Here is a 17,984-nt window from a genome sequence, read left to right as displayed (position 1 = left end):
TCAAAAGCACTCTAGCCCAAGCATTATTCTTCAAATTTCATTTATTCACAGGAGTGATAATTGTCACATTTAAATTCCAAGACCAAAATAATCTTGCAAAATACTATCTCTTGAGCTTAGATCCATACAGTTTATAATCAGAATTTGTTAAAAAAAATCAATATGGGAAACAAAAGGTAAAGATTAGCTTAATAAATTACATATACATTAAAACATGTTCATGTATATTTCCATGGGTTTATTGATGTTGGTGGCCTTTAAGGAAGGATAGAATTGCTTGAAACTTTTGCTGCTACACAAGTTTTATTCTTTGTATTTGATATGATTTTCCCATGGTTCAACTGTAATTATCAATGTAATCTAGCAAAATTTGCCTAATTTCTTTCTGTGAGAAGATCAGTTATACCTAAACACCCAGGGCAGAGGATTATTTCACTGTTCGATTAATTCCTGGTGCACATGCTTCCCAGTGTTCTCATCTGATGTTGTGTATATCGGAAAAGTAAAGAGCTGGACATGTTACAGTTTGGGGTAAATATTTCTCTAATCAGCATAATAAGGCTGGGCTAAAGGTCTCCGTGAGAAAAAGGGTGCTTATATATCAGTTCCTTCTATTCTTACATGTAAAATTTTACTTTGTGTCTCTTGATAACCTCGTGTTATCACAGGCCCATTTCAGGCTGCTGAGAAGGAGATATACAGAAATTAGATGTCATTTTGAGAGTTTGTCTTTAAACAACATAATAATAAATATTTTAATTTTATTCAAACATGACTAAGACTTTTTATAGAATGGATACTAATTTACAAAATTATTTTTAATAGAATAAACATTAATCGCAATGGGTTAACCATTAGTGTTTTCTTTCACATTTAAATCGCATTGTTCATAATTTAAACACTAACTGTTTGGATACCAGTGTTGAATCGTTTGGTTATGATTGGTAAATACAGAAAGTTTTCAGCAAATATACGAAGCTTCTCTTTTCTACCAAGCAGTGCTTGTGTGGTGTACATATGTATGGACTCCTACCTAATAAGCTACCCTGTTGTTAATACCATTTGCCTGAAGAATGCGTAGATGACTTGCAAGAGTGTTGTTTTTAAAATACAACTCTCTATATAGGCTAGATGGCAAATGTTAACATTAAGTTTCCCATCGTATTAAAAGAAATGTGGAGTAATTGAATAATTCCTATGGATATATTCAAATTTTGCACAGAGGAATTGCTTGAAGTACAGAAAACTTCCCGTGCTTTGAATTCTTATACTGAAGTCTCCTAAAGCAGACAACTGAAACTTTGTAAAATGGTTATTTTACAAGTAATAGGCATGTCTGCTAAACGCACTTACCTTTTATAGAACTAAGTTATTCTTAGTTTGCTATTCCAAGGTAAATACCAACTCATAGGAGTTATGTCTCCCAGAATACTTGCAGACAGAAAGTGATGAGATTTCTGTAATATAATCACACTTCAGCTCCATCCTCCAACTTCATTGTGGTTCAGAAGTTCAGGACAGTAAGAATAGCAAAGTAAAGGAAGAATTTCTTTAACAGAGTTACCCACTTAATAGAATCGCATCACCTTTTAAGGAGGTGATTCCAATATTAGGGACCCATAATGCTTTAATTTAACAAACACTGACGTCATTCATATTCATATTTATTTTAATGGATCATCTCAAGAGGTATTGAAATATGGAAATAAATAGAATGAAGTTGCCTTAATTTATAATTTCCATACTTTGAAAGAGTGTGAGTTTAGGGCAGACATAAGACAGCCCCCAGCAAAGAATTATCATCCCAAAATGTCAATAGTGCCAAGGCTGAGAAACACTGCTTTATTTTTTATTTTTTTCAACATCTTTATTGGAGTATAATTGCTTTACAATGGTGTGTTAGTTTCTACTTTATAACAAAGTAAATCAGCTATACATATACATATATCCCCATATCTCTTCCCTGTTGCGTCTCCCTACGCTGCTTTAGATATAGAAAAGGCAAAGGAAAGAAGTTAGCTCAGCATTTGACACACAAGTGGACTTGCGCCTCTCCAGTTTGCCTTATTGTCTTTCAGGAGCCGACACTTAGGCTTCCTGTATTGGCTTCCACATTTCCATCAGCATAACGAAGCACTTCGTTTCTCACAGAGAGACTTGGGTTAACCCTCTTTGTTTCTTTAAGCCTCAATTCCATCATTTATATAGAATGAGAGAATGAAGTTATGATTTGTATTTTTCCCCAGCTTTTTATTTTGAACACTTGTCAAACCTACAAAAGAGTTGATAAACTTGTATAGTGAACACCTTTGTACTCTCTTCATTGATTCACCTTTATTAATATATTCCTGTATTTGCAGTCTTGCTAGCACTTTCTTTTTCTGCCCCTCCCTCCCTCCCTTCTCTTCCTTCCCCAAGCTACCAAAATTTAAAATTCACATATGCTTTTATCTAGTAATTCCACTTCTACAAATGTGTCCTACACATGTGTCCACACAGGTGCAAAGTGATGTGTGCAGCATTTCTTGCAATGGCAAGGGATTGCAAGCAACTTAAGTGTTCATTAATAGGTGACTTGTTAAATAAATTATAAGACAAGGAAGCTGTTTAAAAATGAAGAAATTCTGTGTATTAATATGGATATAGTTCCAAGATGTATTGTTAAATGAAAAGTATAATCCCAGTGTACATAATACACTATTATTGTATAACAATGTGGGAAATAACTATGTATTTATGGATTTCCTATTTCCTTGGATATGCATAAAGAAACTCTGGAAGGATACATCTTGGATGTCACAGTGGTTCTCTCTGTGTGAGGAAGGGTGGAAACTACACCCTGAAGAAGTTATTAAAATTCAGTGAACATTCCCTGTCCAGAGGACTGACTGGGCATAATTAACAATTTAAATTTAGTCGAAGCATTTTTTAAAAATTTTAGTTGCCATTAACCATGGAGGAAACCTTTTACACTTCAGTTTCCTAAGTTCTTTTTTCGGGTTCTAGCAAAATTCTGTACATTTGTTGTATCTATATTGCCAAAATCATTGCTCTTATATTGAGTGGGAAACTCCGCGAAAAGCACATATTCAAAGTGAGATTGATATATATAATAATTATTATTTTATACCAAGATTGAGCTGTGGTTTTAACTAATTCTATAGGTGATCTAAGAAATTAATTTTTAAAAACCTATTAAGTAACTTTTTTTTAATCCGCAGCAAGTTGGCATTGATAAAGGTGACATTCCTGACCTCACACAGGTAAGTGATTCTCTGAGTGAAAAATTTAGTATGCATGAAATTATTAATCCATAGTTCACCATAAATGGTCTTACCTAGGGCAGAGGCTTGTAAGCATTTAATGTATTTTTGAATGTAGGCCAACCACCTTTCTTGGAAATCCTTCTAACTTACAATTTTTTTTTAGCTATTAAATATATTTCTGGAGATAATATGAATATTTTCCTACTCTTATAAAATCATTTCTTCTTTAAAGGCAACTGTATTTAATTATTGAGCTCATTTTTTCATTCTTAAACTTGAATCAAAAGGAAGCCTTGAAAAATGTTTAAAAAGTGTTTTATCCATGAAATGTGACTATTCATAGGCATGTAATCAGAACATTTGAACTGTTCTTCCTGCTTCTTCTCCTAGTTTTCAACATGTCCCAGGGATGGAGGAGGGGCACGAATAGCAAGAACACTGAGGTTGTAGTTCTACTATTCAATACACTGATTCTTGTCTCCCCTGTGAAGGGGAGGAATTTCTATATACAAGAGAACTTTTTTAAAAAAATAGTAGTGGTGGATGAGTGATTTTCTGGGGACTATCTAGGAAGCAAAACAATAGTAGAGCTTCCTTATCAATCCTTTTATCTGTTAAGAGGGTACATTGTACGGCTCCTTGGATGTAGAATCAAGATCATTCACATGTGCAGAATTACTGTAGGACCTTTCTCATAATTGGCAGGAACTGTTTTTGTTTAATCAACTTGTCATTCTGCTACAGTAAATTTCTGTTCCAAACATGTTCTTTAACTAGAAATAGATGATAGGAGAGAGTTAAGAACTGCTACCATATATACCAGTAATGAATATATGAGTTTTCTGTCTTTGCAAATAAAAAAAAGTTATTGTAATTGAAGAAAATTGTCATAATGAAAGATTACCCATTTTTAATAGTATCGAAATGTGTTTAATAATTTCTTATCTTTATTATCCCTTAAAATGTTTCTATATTTAAATGTTAACCTTAAATTTTTTAAAAAAATTAGGGAAACCCAAAGTAATGGCCTCTGTATTTACATTATTAAAATACCAATTAAATGCCAAGAATTCTTCATAAATAAAATCCACAGAACAATTCAGAAAATGATGGCATTGTATTTTTTTATTTAAAAGTTGGGGGAAAGTGCCTTCTAATAGACAGAATATTAGTATAAAATATTTTTGCTACTATGAGAAGATAGTGTTCTTTGATCAGGTGAATACCTAAATAAGATATTGGTATCGTCTTGGATATGGCTAAAAATTGTGTGCATAAAATGCTATTAAAATTTCTTTATTAGATTATAATCTAATAAAGATGTATTAATTATTATTAATAAAAAGCAAAGAAAATCACTGTGCTTTCATTTTAAATTATTTAATTATTTACATTATTAACATTAACATTTACATTGCAGCTTTAAAAAATAACCCAAATACATGTTAACCTAAAAAATGTAGATATCTAAGTATTTAACTCAATGAATAGCTTTTAGAAATGGTAAATCATGTTTATTTCAACTGTATAGACTGCTCTCACCATGGAACAGGAGTAAAACTAGTCATGTTGTTAGAGAGGCTGGCAGGTTAAGAAAAAAGAGGTCCTCGTTTATCTCAGTTTGGGCAGAGTCTGAAGGGAGATAAAGAAAGGTTTAAAAGCATACTTAAATACCTTTCTGTTTTTAAAATTAGAAAATTATAGCATATCATTGACAGATTTACATACTTGGCTTTAATTTTTAATGATACCGTTATATTCTTTACAGTTTATATAATCTTCTCTCAAGAAGTCCAGAGGCATAATATTTTATGTAATGATGTATGTTCTGTGTTATTATAATTTGGGGAACAGAGACCCATCCTTAAAGAAGATAAAATCTTACTCTGGTTCTAGTAGAAAGCGATTCTGTGGTAGAGATTCGTTAGATACTGGTAACATTCTATCCTCTGCTTTTGTTATGACTTTAAGAGCCACATAGACTTCAGTATTAACATTTATTTTGAAATTACCTCCTTATAAAAAAAAAATCCTCTAGTTCATTTCTCCAGTGTATATTTAAATCTCAATTCGAAAGTTTTGTGTGCTTCTGAAATTTCTTAATAAGTTACTTAATTGTGATTTCTGTTGGGTTCATGAGCAGCAGAGCTAAACACACCCCCTAATTTTTATTTAGAACCCTTCCACAGGTCTAATTGGAGGCTTGTCATTGAGCTGGGGCTTTAGACCCACTGTGACAGTCTGGTCGGACAGAAGCTGAAATGTGAGCTGTCCTAGGGTTGGTCCTTCGGATAGTGTTAGACCAGAACTAATCTGGAGATGGGTCAGAAATGCCAGGTAGTGTGGACTCTGTTTGAGACCTCTGAGATTGGGTTCTACTCTCTGCGAGGCTTCTCTGTGGCTGCCATGGCCACTGAATCTAGCCGTGGCGATGAACAAAAATAGCCAGCAAGGAAGAGGATTAAGGAGATAGATGATGGGGACCAGAAGGGCTACCTATTGACTGGGAGTAGGGAAAGGCTGCTCCTAACTGAGAAAGGATTAGAATTCCTCTTGCAGCAAGATGGAACACAGGGATTGAATGGATGTCTTTCTGGTTAGAAAATGTACAGTAAATACCAGTGTGGTCATCTGTAGCCCTTTTTAAATTGTGCATATAATATCATCATAACAGCGTTTTAAATGATTTATAAATACCAATGAAAAACATTTTTAAACACTCAGAAGTACTGTATTGAATAAGAAGTGAATATGATATCAGAACTGAAATATTCCTCCTCAGCACTTTCCAATGGTTTCTTAGATCTAATAATCAAAAAATCTGAATGACCTTTTGGTTGCTTTTTATTTCCATTTGTTTTTAATGATGCTTTAGGACCTAAAGCATCTGAATTGTAGATGGATGCTTCCTTCTTGATCCTGTACTCACAATCAGCTATGAATTTGTTTCAAGAAAAGGAATTTCAAAATATTATTTCCTGTTTGGTGTGTGTGCATGTGTTCCGAATTTAATATATCTCCATTTATGAAAAACATCTTAGGTTTTGATGTCAGGAATTCTGGTTGATCTGAAAACTACTGGTAAAGAAAAGTCTCCTTTTAAAGACTGTACCACTGATGAATCGGTAACCATGATATATCACTGTTATTTATTAGCTTTCACAAGCTGCCTCGTGTTCTTTGGGTTGGTATTTTCACCTGATTGGTCTATTGACTTCAGCATTATTTAAAATAAGCAACTAAAGAAACTGCTAATTATACTAAAGTTCCTTTCACAACAGCAGAGGCATTCTCAAAGTTTTGCCCCTTGGAAATTTGAGACAGTTTTCATTTTTGTCTGCTGCATGCCAGGATGTGCTCAGTGCCATAGATAGAGCTCAGAAGGCCAATATTCCTACACTCAACGAACTTTACTATCAAAGTAGTTTTTTTCCCTCCAGAAATGTTTGAGGAGTTTATTTCTGTTAGATTTCACATGTCCTAATAAGAGATATAAATGATGAAGCATTTTTAAACTTCTAAGCTAAAATGCTCCAAACTTAATTTTATGTACAATCCATTGCAAAATAACACCTCTTAAAGACAAAGTCAGTTTTGTAGTCTGTGTTCTTGGTCACATTTCTCTCAACTATTGTGATTTTAGTGACTACTACTTTATTTTTAATTTTTTTCTTAAATTATTAAGAAACTTTACAAAAAGAATGAAATTGGAAACGATCATCCTAGTTTTTTTTTTTTTTGTTTTACATAATTAAGAAACTATATAGGAAAAAATACTACTTCTTTTGTTATCCCATACTGTTCTCTATTTTATAACTATAAATAGCATTTCTTAAACAGGTTTAGCACAGAATCACATTTCTTTTACATTGCATTTAATATTCAGAGGACCTAAGTCTTCTAACTGGAGAGAGGTTCCATGGCTTGATATATTTTTCCTTACTATGATCCCAATGAAAAGAATGGAAACCGAAAAGTTTAAAGTTATATGCCCGGGCCTCCTAGGTTCCATTATTATGACAATTATAATTATTACTATTATGACAGTTATAATGGAAGTTATCAGGTGTGAATTCATCTAAAAATTGTGAAGCCATTTCTGTCTTCTTCCTTTTAAAGTTACAATACACATTCTGTTTATTAAGCAAGCACATCTTAGTAGTTTACAATTTTTCTATAGAGCAAAATTTCCTTTATCTCTTAAAAATTCATTTTTTAAAACTTAGAAGTATACCCCTAGTTGTAGTTTACTGGAATTTGCTGAGTCAGCTTTTACCTGACGTATATTAAGAATTCTAATTTTTATAACTTTCAAAATTTATTACATCTCCTGAAAGTCATTTTTTCTACTCTACAGTAATTAACTTTTTATATAACATTCACAAGGCTGTCCCTTTCTACCCTACCTTCATCACTTTGATCAAGTTAATATTTTTGTTCACTTAATTTATATTTATAAATTTATGTTTGGCTCACTTAGTAATTTACACATACAATAATCTCACATAATTATATATATAATAATATTATTGCTAAGGCAGTATATGAGTCTATTAGTGAAATAAAAATGAATATTAAATGTACTAAACAATTTTAATAAGAATTTTATTTTCATTTGTCATTATAGGTGCAATGTAAAATGTACAGTTATACAATTTTTTAGCAGTTAGCATAGTTACTTTAAAATCCCTCAGAATTAATTTTATATTAATTTTAAGAATAATTGTCCAAATTAAATGTATCTATAAATGTTATGCCAGTCTTTGCATGCCTATGCTGCTGTTAAAGTCTAACTTGGGTTAAGATTATTCGAGAAAGGTGAAATTAAATTTCTAATGCTTGAGGAATAGATGGGATGGAATATTTATATGAACCTATTATTTCTTCTAATATACAGCAAAATGCCATCACTTTATATTGCCTAAAATATGATGATAAAAACATTCAGGTACTTAATAAAAGAGGTGAAATATATTAAATTTGCCAAAACACAGTAGTCTGTTATAACATTAATATTTACTAAAGTTACTTTACTATGTATATAAATTAAATAGCTCAATAATAAGAAAATCTTAATTGTGGTTGACTATTAAAGTTGTATTTTTTCCCCCACAACTCTCACTTACCCTCTCTTTTTTAATAAAGTAGTAATTTTCCCTAATATTTCAGTCAAATGTGGATAAGTGAGATTTTACTGTATTTTCATATTTCTGTAAGTTTGTATTTGGGCACTTATATTTTTGACTTGGATACAAATGCCTTTACTTTTTTCACTGTGGTCTTATGGAAACATATGGTGAACTTGATTTAACTGAGTTTACTACATTTAAGTAATATCTTAGTAAAAGTCTATCCAATGTCATTTCTACACCGAAACCACACTGTAACACTGTTTGTTATGCAGTGAAGTTAAGTACATGTATGATGGGCCTGTTGGAGATTCTGTGGAATTTAAATATTTAAGTACCAAAAGACCCTGGAATGAAATTATCTCCCATATGTATTAGGGTGCCCAGACCTGCACTATACAAAGTTACAGTGATGTTCCAGTGTATTTATTTTGAAAGAAAGCGATGCAGACATTTATTTTTTACTTTCTTATTGTAGGCTCCCAGCAGTCTTATGGAGACCCTTGAACAGCATCTAAATACATTAGAAGGAAAGAAACCTGGAAACAAGTACGCATTAGTTGTATATTCTAAATAAGATGAAAAATACTAGAGTCATTCTTTATACAGTGAGATTTATCACAGTACTACCGTTTTAGGGTATGCTTTATTGTAATTATCCTGAGTTCCCTGAAAACCCCTACCCTTCCCATTAACTTACGACATCGTGACCCCATTATAGGTAATCTGTCTGCAGGCTAATTCAGCAAACTAGTAGGTTGTACCTGTGTTGGCTGGACTTGCTGATTTATTTATTATTTTGCCCTCAGAAGGGACTCACAATCCTCAGAAAAAGAATTGCTCATGCTAAAAATTGAGGCTGTCATCATTGGGAACCCAATTTCCCAAGCAGCCTTGAACACTCTGTTATGTTACCAACCCTACTGTGAAAAAGCAGAGCCTTCAGGAATGGCTTTCTGGACTTCAGACTCTCCCCAGGTGGACCCTTCGTCATGGCATGCTGCTGACACTTGACTCAGAGTTATTTTTCTAGACAGAGTAGCAGTTGAGCAGCGATAAGTGTAGTTTTAGTAGATTTTCAACCTTTCTGTTTGGACACTTAGATTTTTGACCATTTTTCCTGACTGCATGCCAAAAATGTCCAGGTTCCATTTTGGTCTTCTCTCCAGCCGGGGTCATACTTTTCGGTTCACAAGACCTGGTACTTTCCCGTCTTTGTGCCTCGCTCAGAGTGTAATTCTGCTAATCTTGGGTGCCTCCCCTCCTTGTCTCTGCGTGCGTGCATTTTACATATCCTGGGAGGGCCATCTCATGAGGGCTTCCTTAATCATGGACCACACTGTTTAATGACTCCCCTCCCCACCTCCCCTGCCCCGATATGTGGTTTAAACGGATTTTCTGATTCTTAAGGTCAGGGACTATTTTATACTTCATTATCTCCACCTAAAAACATAATGTAGCTCTCTCTACAGAGTCAGCTTGAAATCTGTTTTTGTTGGTGATCCCAGCTTTATGTTGATTCTGTTTAGATCGACAGCAGAAATTGGTAGAGACAACCCGTGAACTGCTCATTGCAGGGCTATAGGCTGATGGTGGATTTTACCTGTGATACAGCTATCAAAATGCACCTCCTTTCTGCTTGCTTCTCTCTGGGCATTCTCCCAGAATCTAGACTCTCGTGTCTTGAGTCACTTTTTTGCCTGTTGTTTAGCTAAGGGTGATTTCTGTCATCTTTTCCAAGTTAGTATAAAAATTATTGCATGTCTTAAGTTTTCGATGGTAAACAACAGAATAGGGCTCTCTCAGGCTGTGATGGCAGAGCTATTTGGAATGATGGATGACAGGACATCTCAGGGGCTCTGTCAAGGTTGTACCATTGTCCAAGGTCTGTCCCCACTTCAGTGTGGCCAAGGACGATCAGACTTGTGTTGGTAGATTGATGTCAACTGAAAAGACGTGCGAGTATATTGTCACAAAAGAGGGTGCCCGCTTCCAGTAATTGCTGCCTCCTCCCACCCCTCCCGTATTAGGGTGTCTGGGAAGCCAAATGAGTCGCCTAGGATTTAAGCCAAAGGAGGCAGGAAGCCTGAGAAATGTCCCTCTTCCTGTGGCAGATGGATCCCTTTAGCTGAGGAAATATGCATATGCCAGAGTTAGAGCCTCTCCCTTGGGCAATGCAGGACGCGCATGGGTGCAAGTCAGCTTCTCCGCGCTCTTCCCCCCTCAGGTCCCCGCACCCCTCACAGGTCCACCCTCTTCCCTCCTGAAATCTGCCAGGGCTGCAATCCTGTGAGAAGCCGCCTCCTAGAGTGGATCTCATCAGCCCTAACTTCAGCTCTAAAGCCGCCCCCTTGTGGCTGCTGCCAACTATTTTTGGACTATTTAGCTATGGACACTTGGTTACATTTCTAAGAGTAGTAAAATAAGAACTTAATGATCTTCTGTTTTGAATTACCTTGTACTGAGCGTAATTTTCCTCTCTCCTTTAAAATCATTTTATGCTTGTCAGATTTCTTTTCTGAATTGGCTGAGACCACCTATGAACTTGTCTTTTGCTTATTCCCTATTTTTAAAATAAATGAACTATAGTAGTTAACTATTTTCTTCTTTGTATGTTTGTGCTTACCTGGGACCTTAAGTGAAGGGTGAGTACTATATTGAGTGACTTTTTTTGCATTTGGTTATTCCTAAAAATGCAAAAAACACTCTTAAAATTCCACATTTGGTATTTAGAACATTGAAAACTGATTTCTGTCCATTTTACACATCTGTGTTTTTTCATTATACTTTTAAAATTTTCTCTTAAGGTGACTCGCATAAATGGTTTTATTTTGGTCTTCTTTGATCAAGACTAACAGACTCTCTTAGTTGTATATTCAGATATCCCTCTTAGATTTTAGAAATCAAAGACTTTTCACTTGTTTAGTAAACAAAAGATTTCCCTATGGCACATGGCAGAAGTGCCAAAAGACAATGCTATAAAGAAAATAAATTACTTAAACGGGTTTTCTTTGTCTTCTGGTAGCAGTATAAAACTATTCTAACCTCTAAGTCAAGTAAATGCATAAAATGAAGCATTTTCAAATGTCTGCTAAAAAATATGTGGGCCTTTTATATTTAGTGCCTTATATCCACTGATACTCATTTTTGAAATTCTATGCAATACTGTGTGATATGCCTTTGTATATTGTCTGTTTCTGTAATTCCACAGAACAAAAGAGAGAAATTGATTTTATTTTATATGTGGGTTTACTAAGTGTTGAGAGTTAGTAAAGAAACTCAAGTTTATTGTAATTAAAATTATTTGGAAGAGATAGGTTTTTCACATCTGTGTTTTGTTTGTCTTTCTGGCTAGCGTTTTTGACCAAAAACTGTAGCGATTAGTGTTGTGAATAAGAAATAAAATTTCTTCTTTTGATAGTTTACCATTAACACATGGGAAGTGTAAACCTTAACATTTTCTGTGTTCATCATAGAAACCCATGTATTTGTTTGTAACATTTTACAGGATCTATGGGTCATGCATTCTCTTCTAAAATTACATTCATGCTTTATTTTCCCCCAACATGGTTCACCATGTACTAAATTTCTCTAGCTGAAGTTGTTGAAATAAGTATTGGGCTTTAAATAATATCATTATATATAAAAGATTGTAGCATTTTCTTTTATAAATGGTGACTAGCCAGTAGGGCAGAAAATCAGCTGAGGAACAGGTAGAAAGAAGCAATTTGTGTGTTGTGTAGGAGAGGAACAAATGTGATGGGCTCCCCTGTGTTTTTGTCAGGACAGGCTGGAATGTGAAATGTGCACAGACAGACTTGGACTGAAGCCTGAAATCCACCATTAAAGAATGATGAGACTTTGGCAAGTTATTTACCTCTCTGAGCCTCAGAGCCCTCAGACTTTAATCAGTGTTGAGTGATGCTTTTTAAAGCTGTGGCCCCAATGGGAGCACCTCTGGTTCTACCTTTTTGATGAAATCATGGCAAAACCTGGATCTGGTCCATGGGAACAGAAGTCATACATCCTGACAGTTTAGTTTCATACAAAATAATTTTTAAGATGTTTGGTTAATTTATTTTTAAGATGTTTGGTTAGTTTATTTTGGTTAATATGTTTATCTGATATAAAACAATGAGATAGGTTCGCTTCCTTCAAAGAATTTGGCATCTAGTGGAGAAGACAGACGAATAAGATACAGTGCTTTAAGTGGGATGATAGTGGGAGACAGTAGGAGATTTTTTTTGCTGAATCCATGGGGTAGCTACAAGTGTCATTTAATAATAGCACTCATGCGAGAGCTTGACAAAGTGATTCTTGTGCCAATTATGATATTCTGTACTTAGGTTTGAGCATGATATTCTTTAGTAGTAGGTAGAGAAATTCTGTCATTTTTACTATATCTTTATTTTGCTACAGAGTATAGAATATGTTAGAAACTTTTATGTATTAGTTTGGAAATACAGTTCAAAAAGTTCTCGTTCATCCTCAATTCTCTTTTCTGTATTAATATTGCTCATTGTGTCAGTACCATTAAGAATTGGTTCATGAAAATCTCTTGAGAGAGAAGCAAATTAATTTCAATTAACTCATTCTTAGAAACTGACCACATCAGATGGCTTCTATGTTTTCTTTGCAGAGTTAAGGCTATTATTTTCTTGGATTTTTATTTAGACTTAACTCCCTTCCTTTTTCCCATATGTAAAGAGAAAAAAGTGGTAGGAGTGGAGGAATTGTTAACCAAAAACTCATTAGGGAATTTTCAACCTCAGTACTAGATTTTTAGGTTCCTAAGTTTCTGAGATATAGAGAATACTGTGATTCCATTTATTTCAGTAGACCCTTGATGAGCAATGTAGAGAAGCATATATCCTTTTCTTCATAGGATATGTTACTCTGAAAATAACAGCCCAACTACACATAACCTAATCGAGTGTAACCCTTAGGCTTCTATCTTCCTTATATCACAGAAATCTCTGTTAGCCCTTGCTTTCATGTTCATTTTAAGTGAAAACTAAATTTAGACAGGAAATGGCAGGCTTGTGTTTGCAAATGAAGTTGAACATAAGAGGTATTAATCTGGCATATAATGTTGTTAAATTTCTTTTGCTATATCCAATAAAACAAAAATTCATGATATTGTACAAAACTCCAGTTACTAAATCTCTGCTGATTTTATTTTACTCCTGCCACGTGTGATATTTTCTCTGTAGATAAGTAGAAGGGCATCCCTGCCATCCTCTGAGACCCTGACAATAGTCTTCTTATTGAAATGTCTTTTTTTCTTCATTTTGTTTCCTTACTAATTTATTTTCCACCAACTCAGGTTAGTAAAACCTACGCTGTTTAGGCAGTCGTCTCTGAAGCATTTTGCTAGAAATGATATACTATAATCAGTGCTACCAGCAATCTAACTGAAAAAAAAAAAAAGTATTTCTTCCTGATTTTCCCTCACTCCCTTAGACACAAGCATTGAGATTACTCTTCTTTTTCCAGCTCCCAAGTTCTCACAGGATAATGGGAATATTTCTCATAGATAGTTTTCATTACAGCCATGAAAAAAACCAGACAATCTCTAGGAGTACGCACAGTGTGTCTCAGCTCAGTGTGGAAGCTGAGACACACATCAGGCACAGGGCTTGTAGGGATCTTTTTTTTAATTCTAGTGTTCCTTTTAGGTATCACAATTATGACTAAATGAATCACAATGTTGCTTTAACCTTAATGGGTTTTCTAACTTTTAAAAATAATAAACCAGACGGTTTTTAAAAAATTCTGTAAAGCATTATTTTTCCCAAGTCTTGGCAAATTTTTTAAAATTCCAATTTGAACAGTTTATTTTTGATGGACGTAGGCAATAAAGATCAACTCGAATAATTAATTGAGTTGCTAGAGATACCAAACAAAAGATTTTGAATTTAAGAATTTCTAATACTAGAAATTAAGTGGATGGGAGACATTGGAAGCAGATGTCGTAATTGAGTAAAAGATAAAATATATTTTAAAAATAGTTTATCCATTACTAAAAAAGTCTATATATAAACAAGTTAATGCTTGACCAAGCATCAAACTTAAGTGCTTCTACAAATGTATTCATGTATATCCAGTTTTAATTCTTTTTGGTTGCCTTTTAGATCTGGTGCTCCCTCTCCATTAAGTAAGGTAAGTTTGTTTTTTGTTTTGTTTTGACCATTTTAACAACTTTTTTTTTTTTTTCATTTTAACAACTTTTGATTGTACAGTTCAGTGGCATTAAGTACATTTACATTGTTGGGCAGCCATCACTATCATCCATTTGGAGAACATTTGTCATCTTCCCCAACTGAAACTCTGTACCCTTTAAACACTAACTCCCCATCCCCCTCTCTGACCACTCTCACCCCCAGCTCCTGGCAGGCACCATTCTACTTTCTGTCTCTATGAATTTGATTACTCTAGGTACCTCAAATAAGTGGAACTGTCCTTCAGTATCTGTCCTTTTGTGACTGGCGTATTTTACTTAGCATAGTATCTTCAACGTTCATCCATGTTGTAGCATATGTCAGAAATTTCCTTTCTTTTTAAGTCTGAATACTATTCCATTCTATGTGTGTACCACATTTTGTTCATCCATCCATTAATGATCACTTGGGTCACTTCCGCCTTTTGGCTATTGTAAATAATGCTCCTGTGAACATGGTGTACAAGTATCTGTTCAAGTCCCTGTTTGCAGTTCTTTGGGGTCTACACTCAGAAGTGGAATTGCTGAATCATATGATAATTTTATTTTTAATTTCTTGAGGAAAGGTAAGTTTTTATGTATTCCCCTTTATATTAGTTTCTTAGTCATATAGCAGTGTCATATAGCAATGTCTACTTAGCCCTCTATCTGGACTAAATTTTTCTTTAAGTAGAAGAAATTTTCATACATTTATATTACAACTGAAAACAAATGTGTCAGTGTTAACGTCTTACTAGTTACAAAGCACTTTCACGTACTCTGAATCACAGCCCTGTGAGATAAATAAGGCACATAACATTGTGCCTGCTTTGATGGTAGAGAAACCAATTGTCGTTGGGTATCCTTGCAAGCATGCCTTTTAGACAGTCTACCGTAATAACTGTCACAACTCCTTCACCTCCCTCTCTCCTTTAGCATCTTGAAGGACAGGATTAGGGTTGTTAGTGACAAGAGTATTTACTTCTCTAGGTCAGTAGTTCACATTTGCCATTGTATGTTTCACATTGCCATTTTCATTGCAAAAATGTGATAAATGTGCTCTTTCCTCTTTGCCAAATTTCTGTTACATAACTGCTGTTATTCCAGACAAGAAGGTTGGCATTATGACTGCACAGGGTACCCCAGACAACCTTTACTCTGTCAATACCTGGCCGGCTGCCCAAGAGACCCTCAGGGAGCTCCAACAATCAAACAAACAAAGAAACAAACAACCTAAGCTCCCTGGTGATTCTGCTACAGAGCCAGGTTTAAAATCATTATGTCACATGGGAGAAGATGACGGTGTGGGAAGACGCAGAGTTAGCATCTCCCCACAACTAGGGAGCCTGCTGGCCACTGGTTGGGGACTCTGATGCCCAAGGAGATTGGAGGAACCCCAAAGTGAACTGGTAGGATGTAGGGGGACTGAGTGGGGAGGAGAAGTGAAGGCCAGACAAGGAGCGGGAGAGAAATAGAGGGCGGCTGCCCCATCCACTGGGGCCGCGGGAGCCTCTGACCTCCCAGGCTGGTCCCCTACCATCCAAAGCCCCTCCAGGCTGCGTGGGTCCTGGGAGCATAGGAGGGAGGCCAGGGAGATTGGGAGAGGCAGGTGGGAGGGGCCCTCCGGGAGGAGTGGGAGAAGAGCAGAGGATGATTGCCCCGCCCACTCGGGCATGGGGAGCCTGCTGAGCTCCCAGGCCGGTCCCCTCCCCACCAAGGCCCACCCTTCCCTGCTGGCCGCACTGGTCCTGGGGGCATAGGAGGGAGGCCGGGGAGATCAGGAGAGGCAGGCGGTGTGGGGGAGAGGTGGCCCCCTGGGAGGAGCGGGAGAGGAGAGTAGGGCGTTTGCCCCACCGACTTGAGCCCAGGAAGCCTGCTGGGCTCCCAGGTGAGGTCCCCCACCCTCTGAGACCAGGGGTGGGAGGCACGCCTGGCCCCTTCTGTTCCTTGAGCCTAAGCCACACACCCCCCCAAAGCTCCCAAGGCCTTTTCCAGCCCTGTGGGTCCTGAGCATTGGCCCCGCCCACCACCCAGACCTTGCCCTTGCTTAGGTGCCACCCCCCACAGCCAAGGCCTCCCCCCCCTCTTTTTTTTTCCTTTCCCTCCTCCTCTTTTTTACTATTGTGGTACTGATGTACCTTCCAGTTGTTGATTGATCTATAGTTTTATTTTTACATTCTTTCTAACATGTCTGTTAGGTTCCTAGTCTAATTTTATTTTTACTTTTTTTTTTTTTTTTGTACCTCCCCACATGGCTTGTGGGATCTTGATTTGCAAGCCTGGGGTTGGGGGGAAGCTCCTGCAGTGGGAGTAGGAGCTCTGAGTCCAAACCACTGGACTAGCAGAGAACCTCAGACCCCAAGGAATATTCACCGGAGTGAGGTCTCACGGAGTTCCTCATCTCAGCACCAAGAACCAGCTCTACACAACAGCCTACAAACTCCAGTGTTGGAAGCCTCAGACCAAACAACCAGTAAGACAGTAACACAATCCCACTCATTAAAAAAAAAAAAAAAAATAGCAAAAAAATATGTCACAGATGAAGGAGCAAGGTAAAAACCTACAAAACCAAATAAATGAAAAGGAAATAGGCAATCTACCTGAAAAAAAGTTCAGAGTAATGATAGTAAAGATGATCCAGAATCTTGGAAATAGAATGGAGGCATGGATTGAGAAAATACAAGAAATGTTTAACAAAGATCTAGAAGAACTAAAGAACAAACAGAGATAACAACACAATAACTGAAATGAAAAATACACTACAAGAAATCAATAACAGAATAACTGAGGCAGAAGAGCGAATAAGTAAGCTGGAAGACAAAATGGTGGAAATAACTGCCGAGAAGCAGAATAAAGAAAAAAGAATGAAAAGAATTGAAGACCTCTCAGACAACACTAAACGCACCAACATTCGAATTATAGGGGTCCCAGAAGAAGAAGAGAAAAAGAAAGGGTCTGAGAAAATATTTGAAGAGATTATAGTAGAAAACTTCCCTAACATGGGAAAGGAAATAGTCACCCAAGTCCAGGAAGCACAGAGAGTCCCATACAGGGTAAACCCTAGAAAAAACACACCAAGACACATATTAATCAAACTAACAAAAAGTAAATTCAAAGATAAAATATTAAAAGCAAGTGAAAAACAAAAATAAAATACAAAGGAATCCCCATAAGGTTATCAGCTGATTTTTCAACAGAAACTCTGCAGGCCAGAAGGGAGTGGCAGGATATACTTAAAGTGATGAAAGAGAAAAACCTATAACCAAGATTACTCTACCCAGCAAGGATCTCATTCACATTCAGTGGAGAAGTCAAAAGCTTTTCAGACAAGTAAACGCTAAGAGAATTCAGCACCACCAAACCAGCTTTACAACAAATGCTAAAGAAACT

The 17,984-nt window shown here is 36.0% G+C and overlaps 1 protein-coding gene across 10 annotated transcripts in view; it reads left to right on the top strand.

Moving 5' to 3' along the window:
• The window catches only part of SNAP91 (synaptosome associated protein 91), a 158,263-nt gene that overhangs the window by 68,568 nt on the left and 71,711 nt on the right, over nucleotides 1–17,984 (top strand). For 5 of the 10 annotated variants that reach the window (XM_082405849.1, XM_082405854.1, XM_082405853.1 and 2 more), the window contains exons 9-12: nucleotides 3,222–3,263; nucleotides 6,308–6,391; nucleotides 8,874–8,944; nucleotides 14,530–14,557. In XM_082405849.1, coding sequence (XP_082261975.1) covers nucleotides 3,222–3,263; nucleotides 6,308–6,391; nucleotides 8,874–8,944; nucleotides 14,530–14,557 — 225 coding nt within the window. The remainder of the gene's footprint in view (nucleotides 1–3,221; nucleotides 3,264–6,307; nucleotides 6,392–8,873; nucleotides 8,945–14,529; nucleotides 14,558–17,984) is intronic. The other 5 variants (XM_082405850.1, XM_082405857.1, XM_082405858.1 and 2 more) reach the window with 1 other exon arrangement.

Source organism: Balaenoptera borealis (genome assembly GCF_965194805.1).
Source record: "Balaenoptera borealis genome assembly, chromosome: 9".
Taxonomy (NCBI): domain Eukaryota; kingdom Metazoa; phylum Chordata; class Mammalia; order Artiodactyla; family Balaenopteridae; genus Balaenoptera; species Balaenoptera borealis.
Note: the sequence above shows the minus strand (reverse complement) of the source record. Positions and strands in the feature narration are given on the sequence as shown.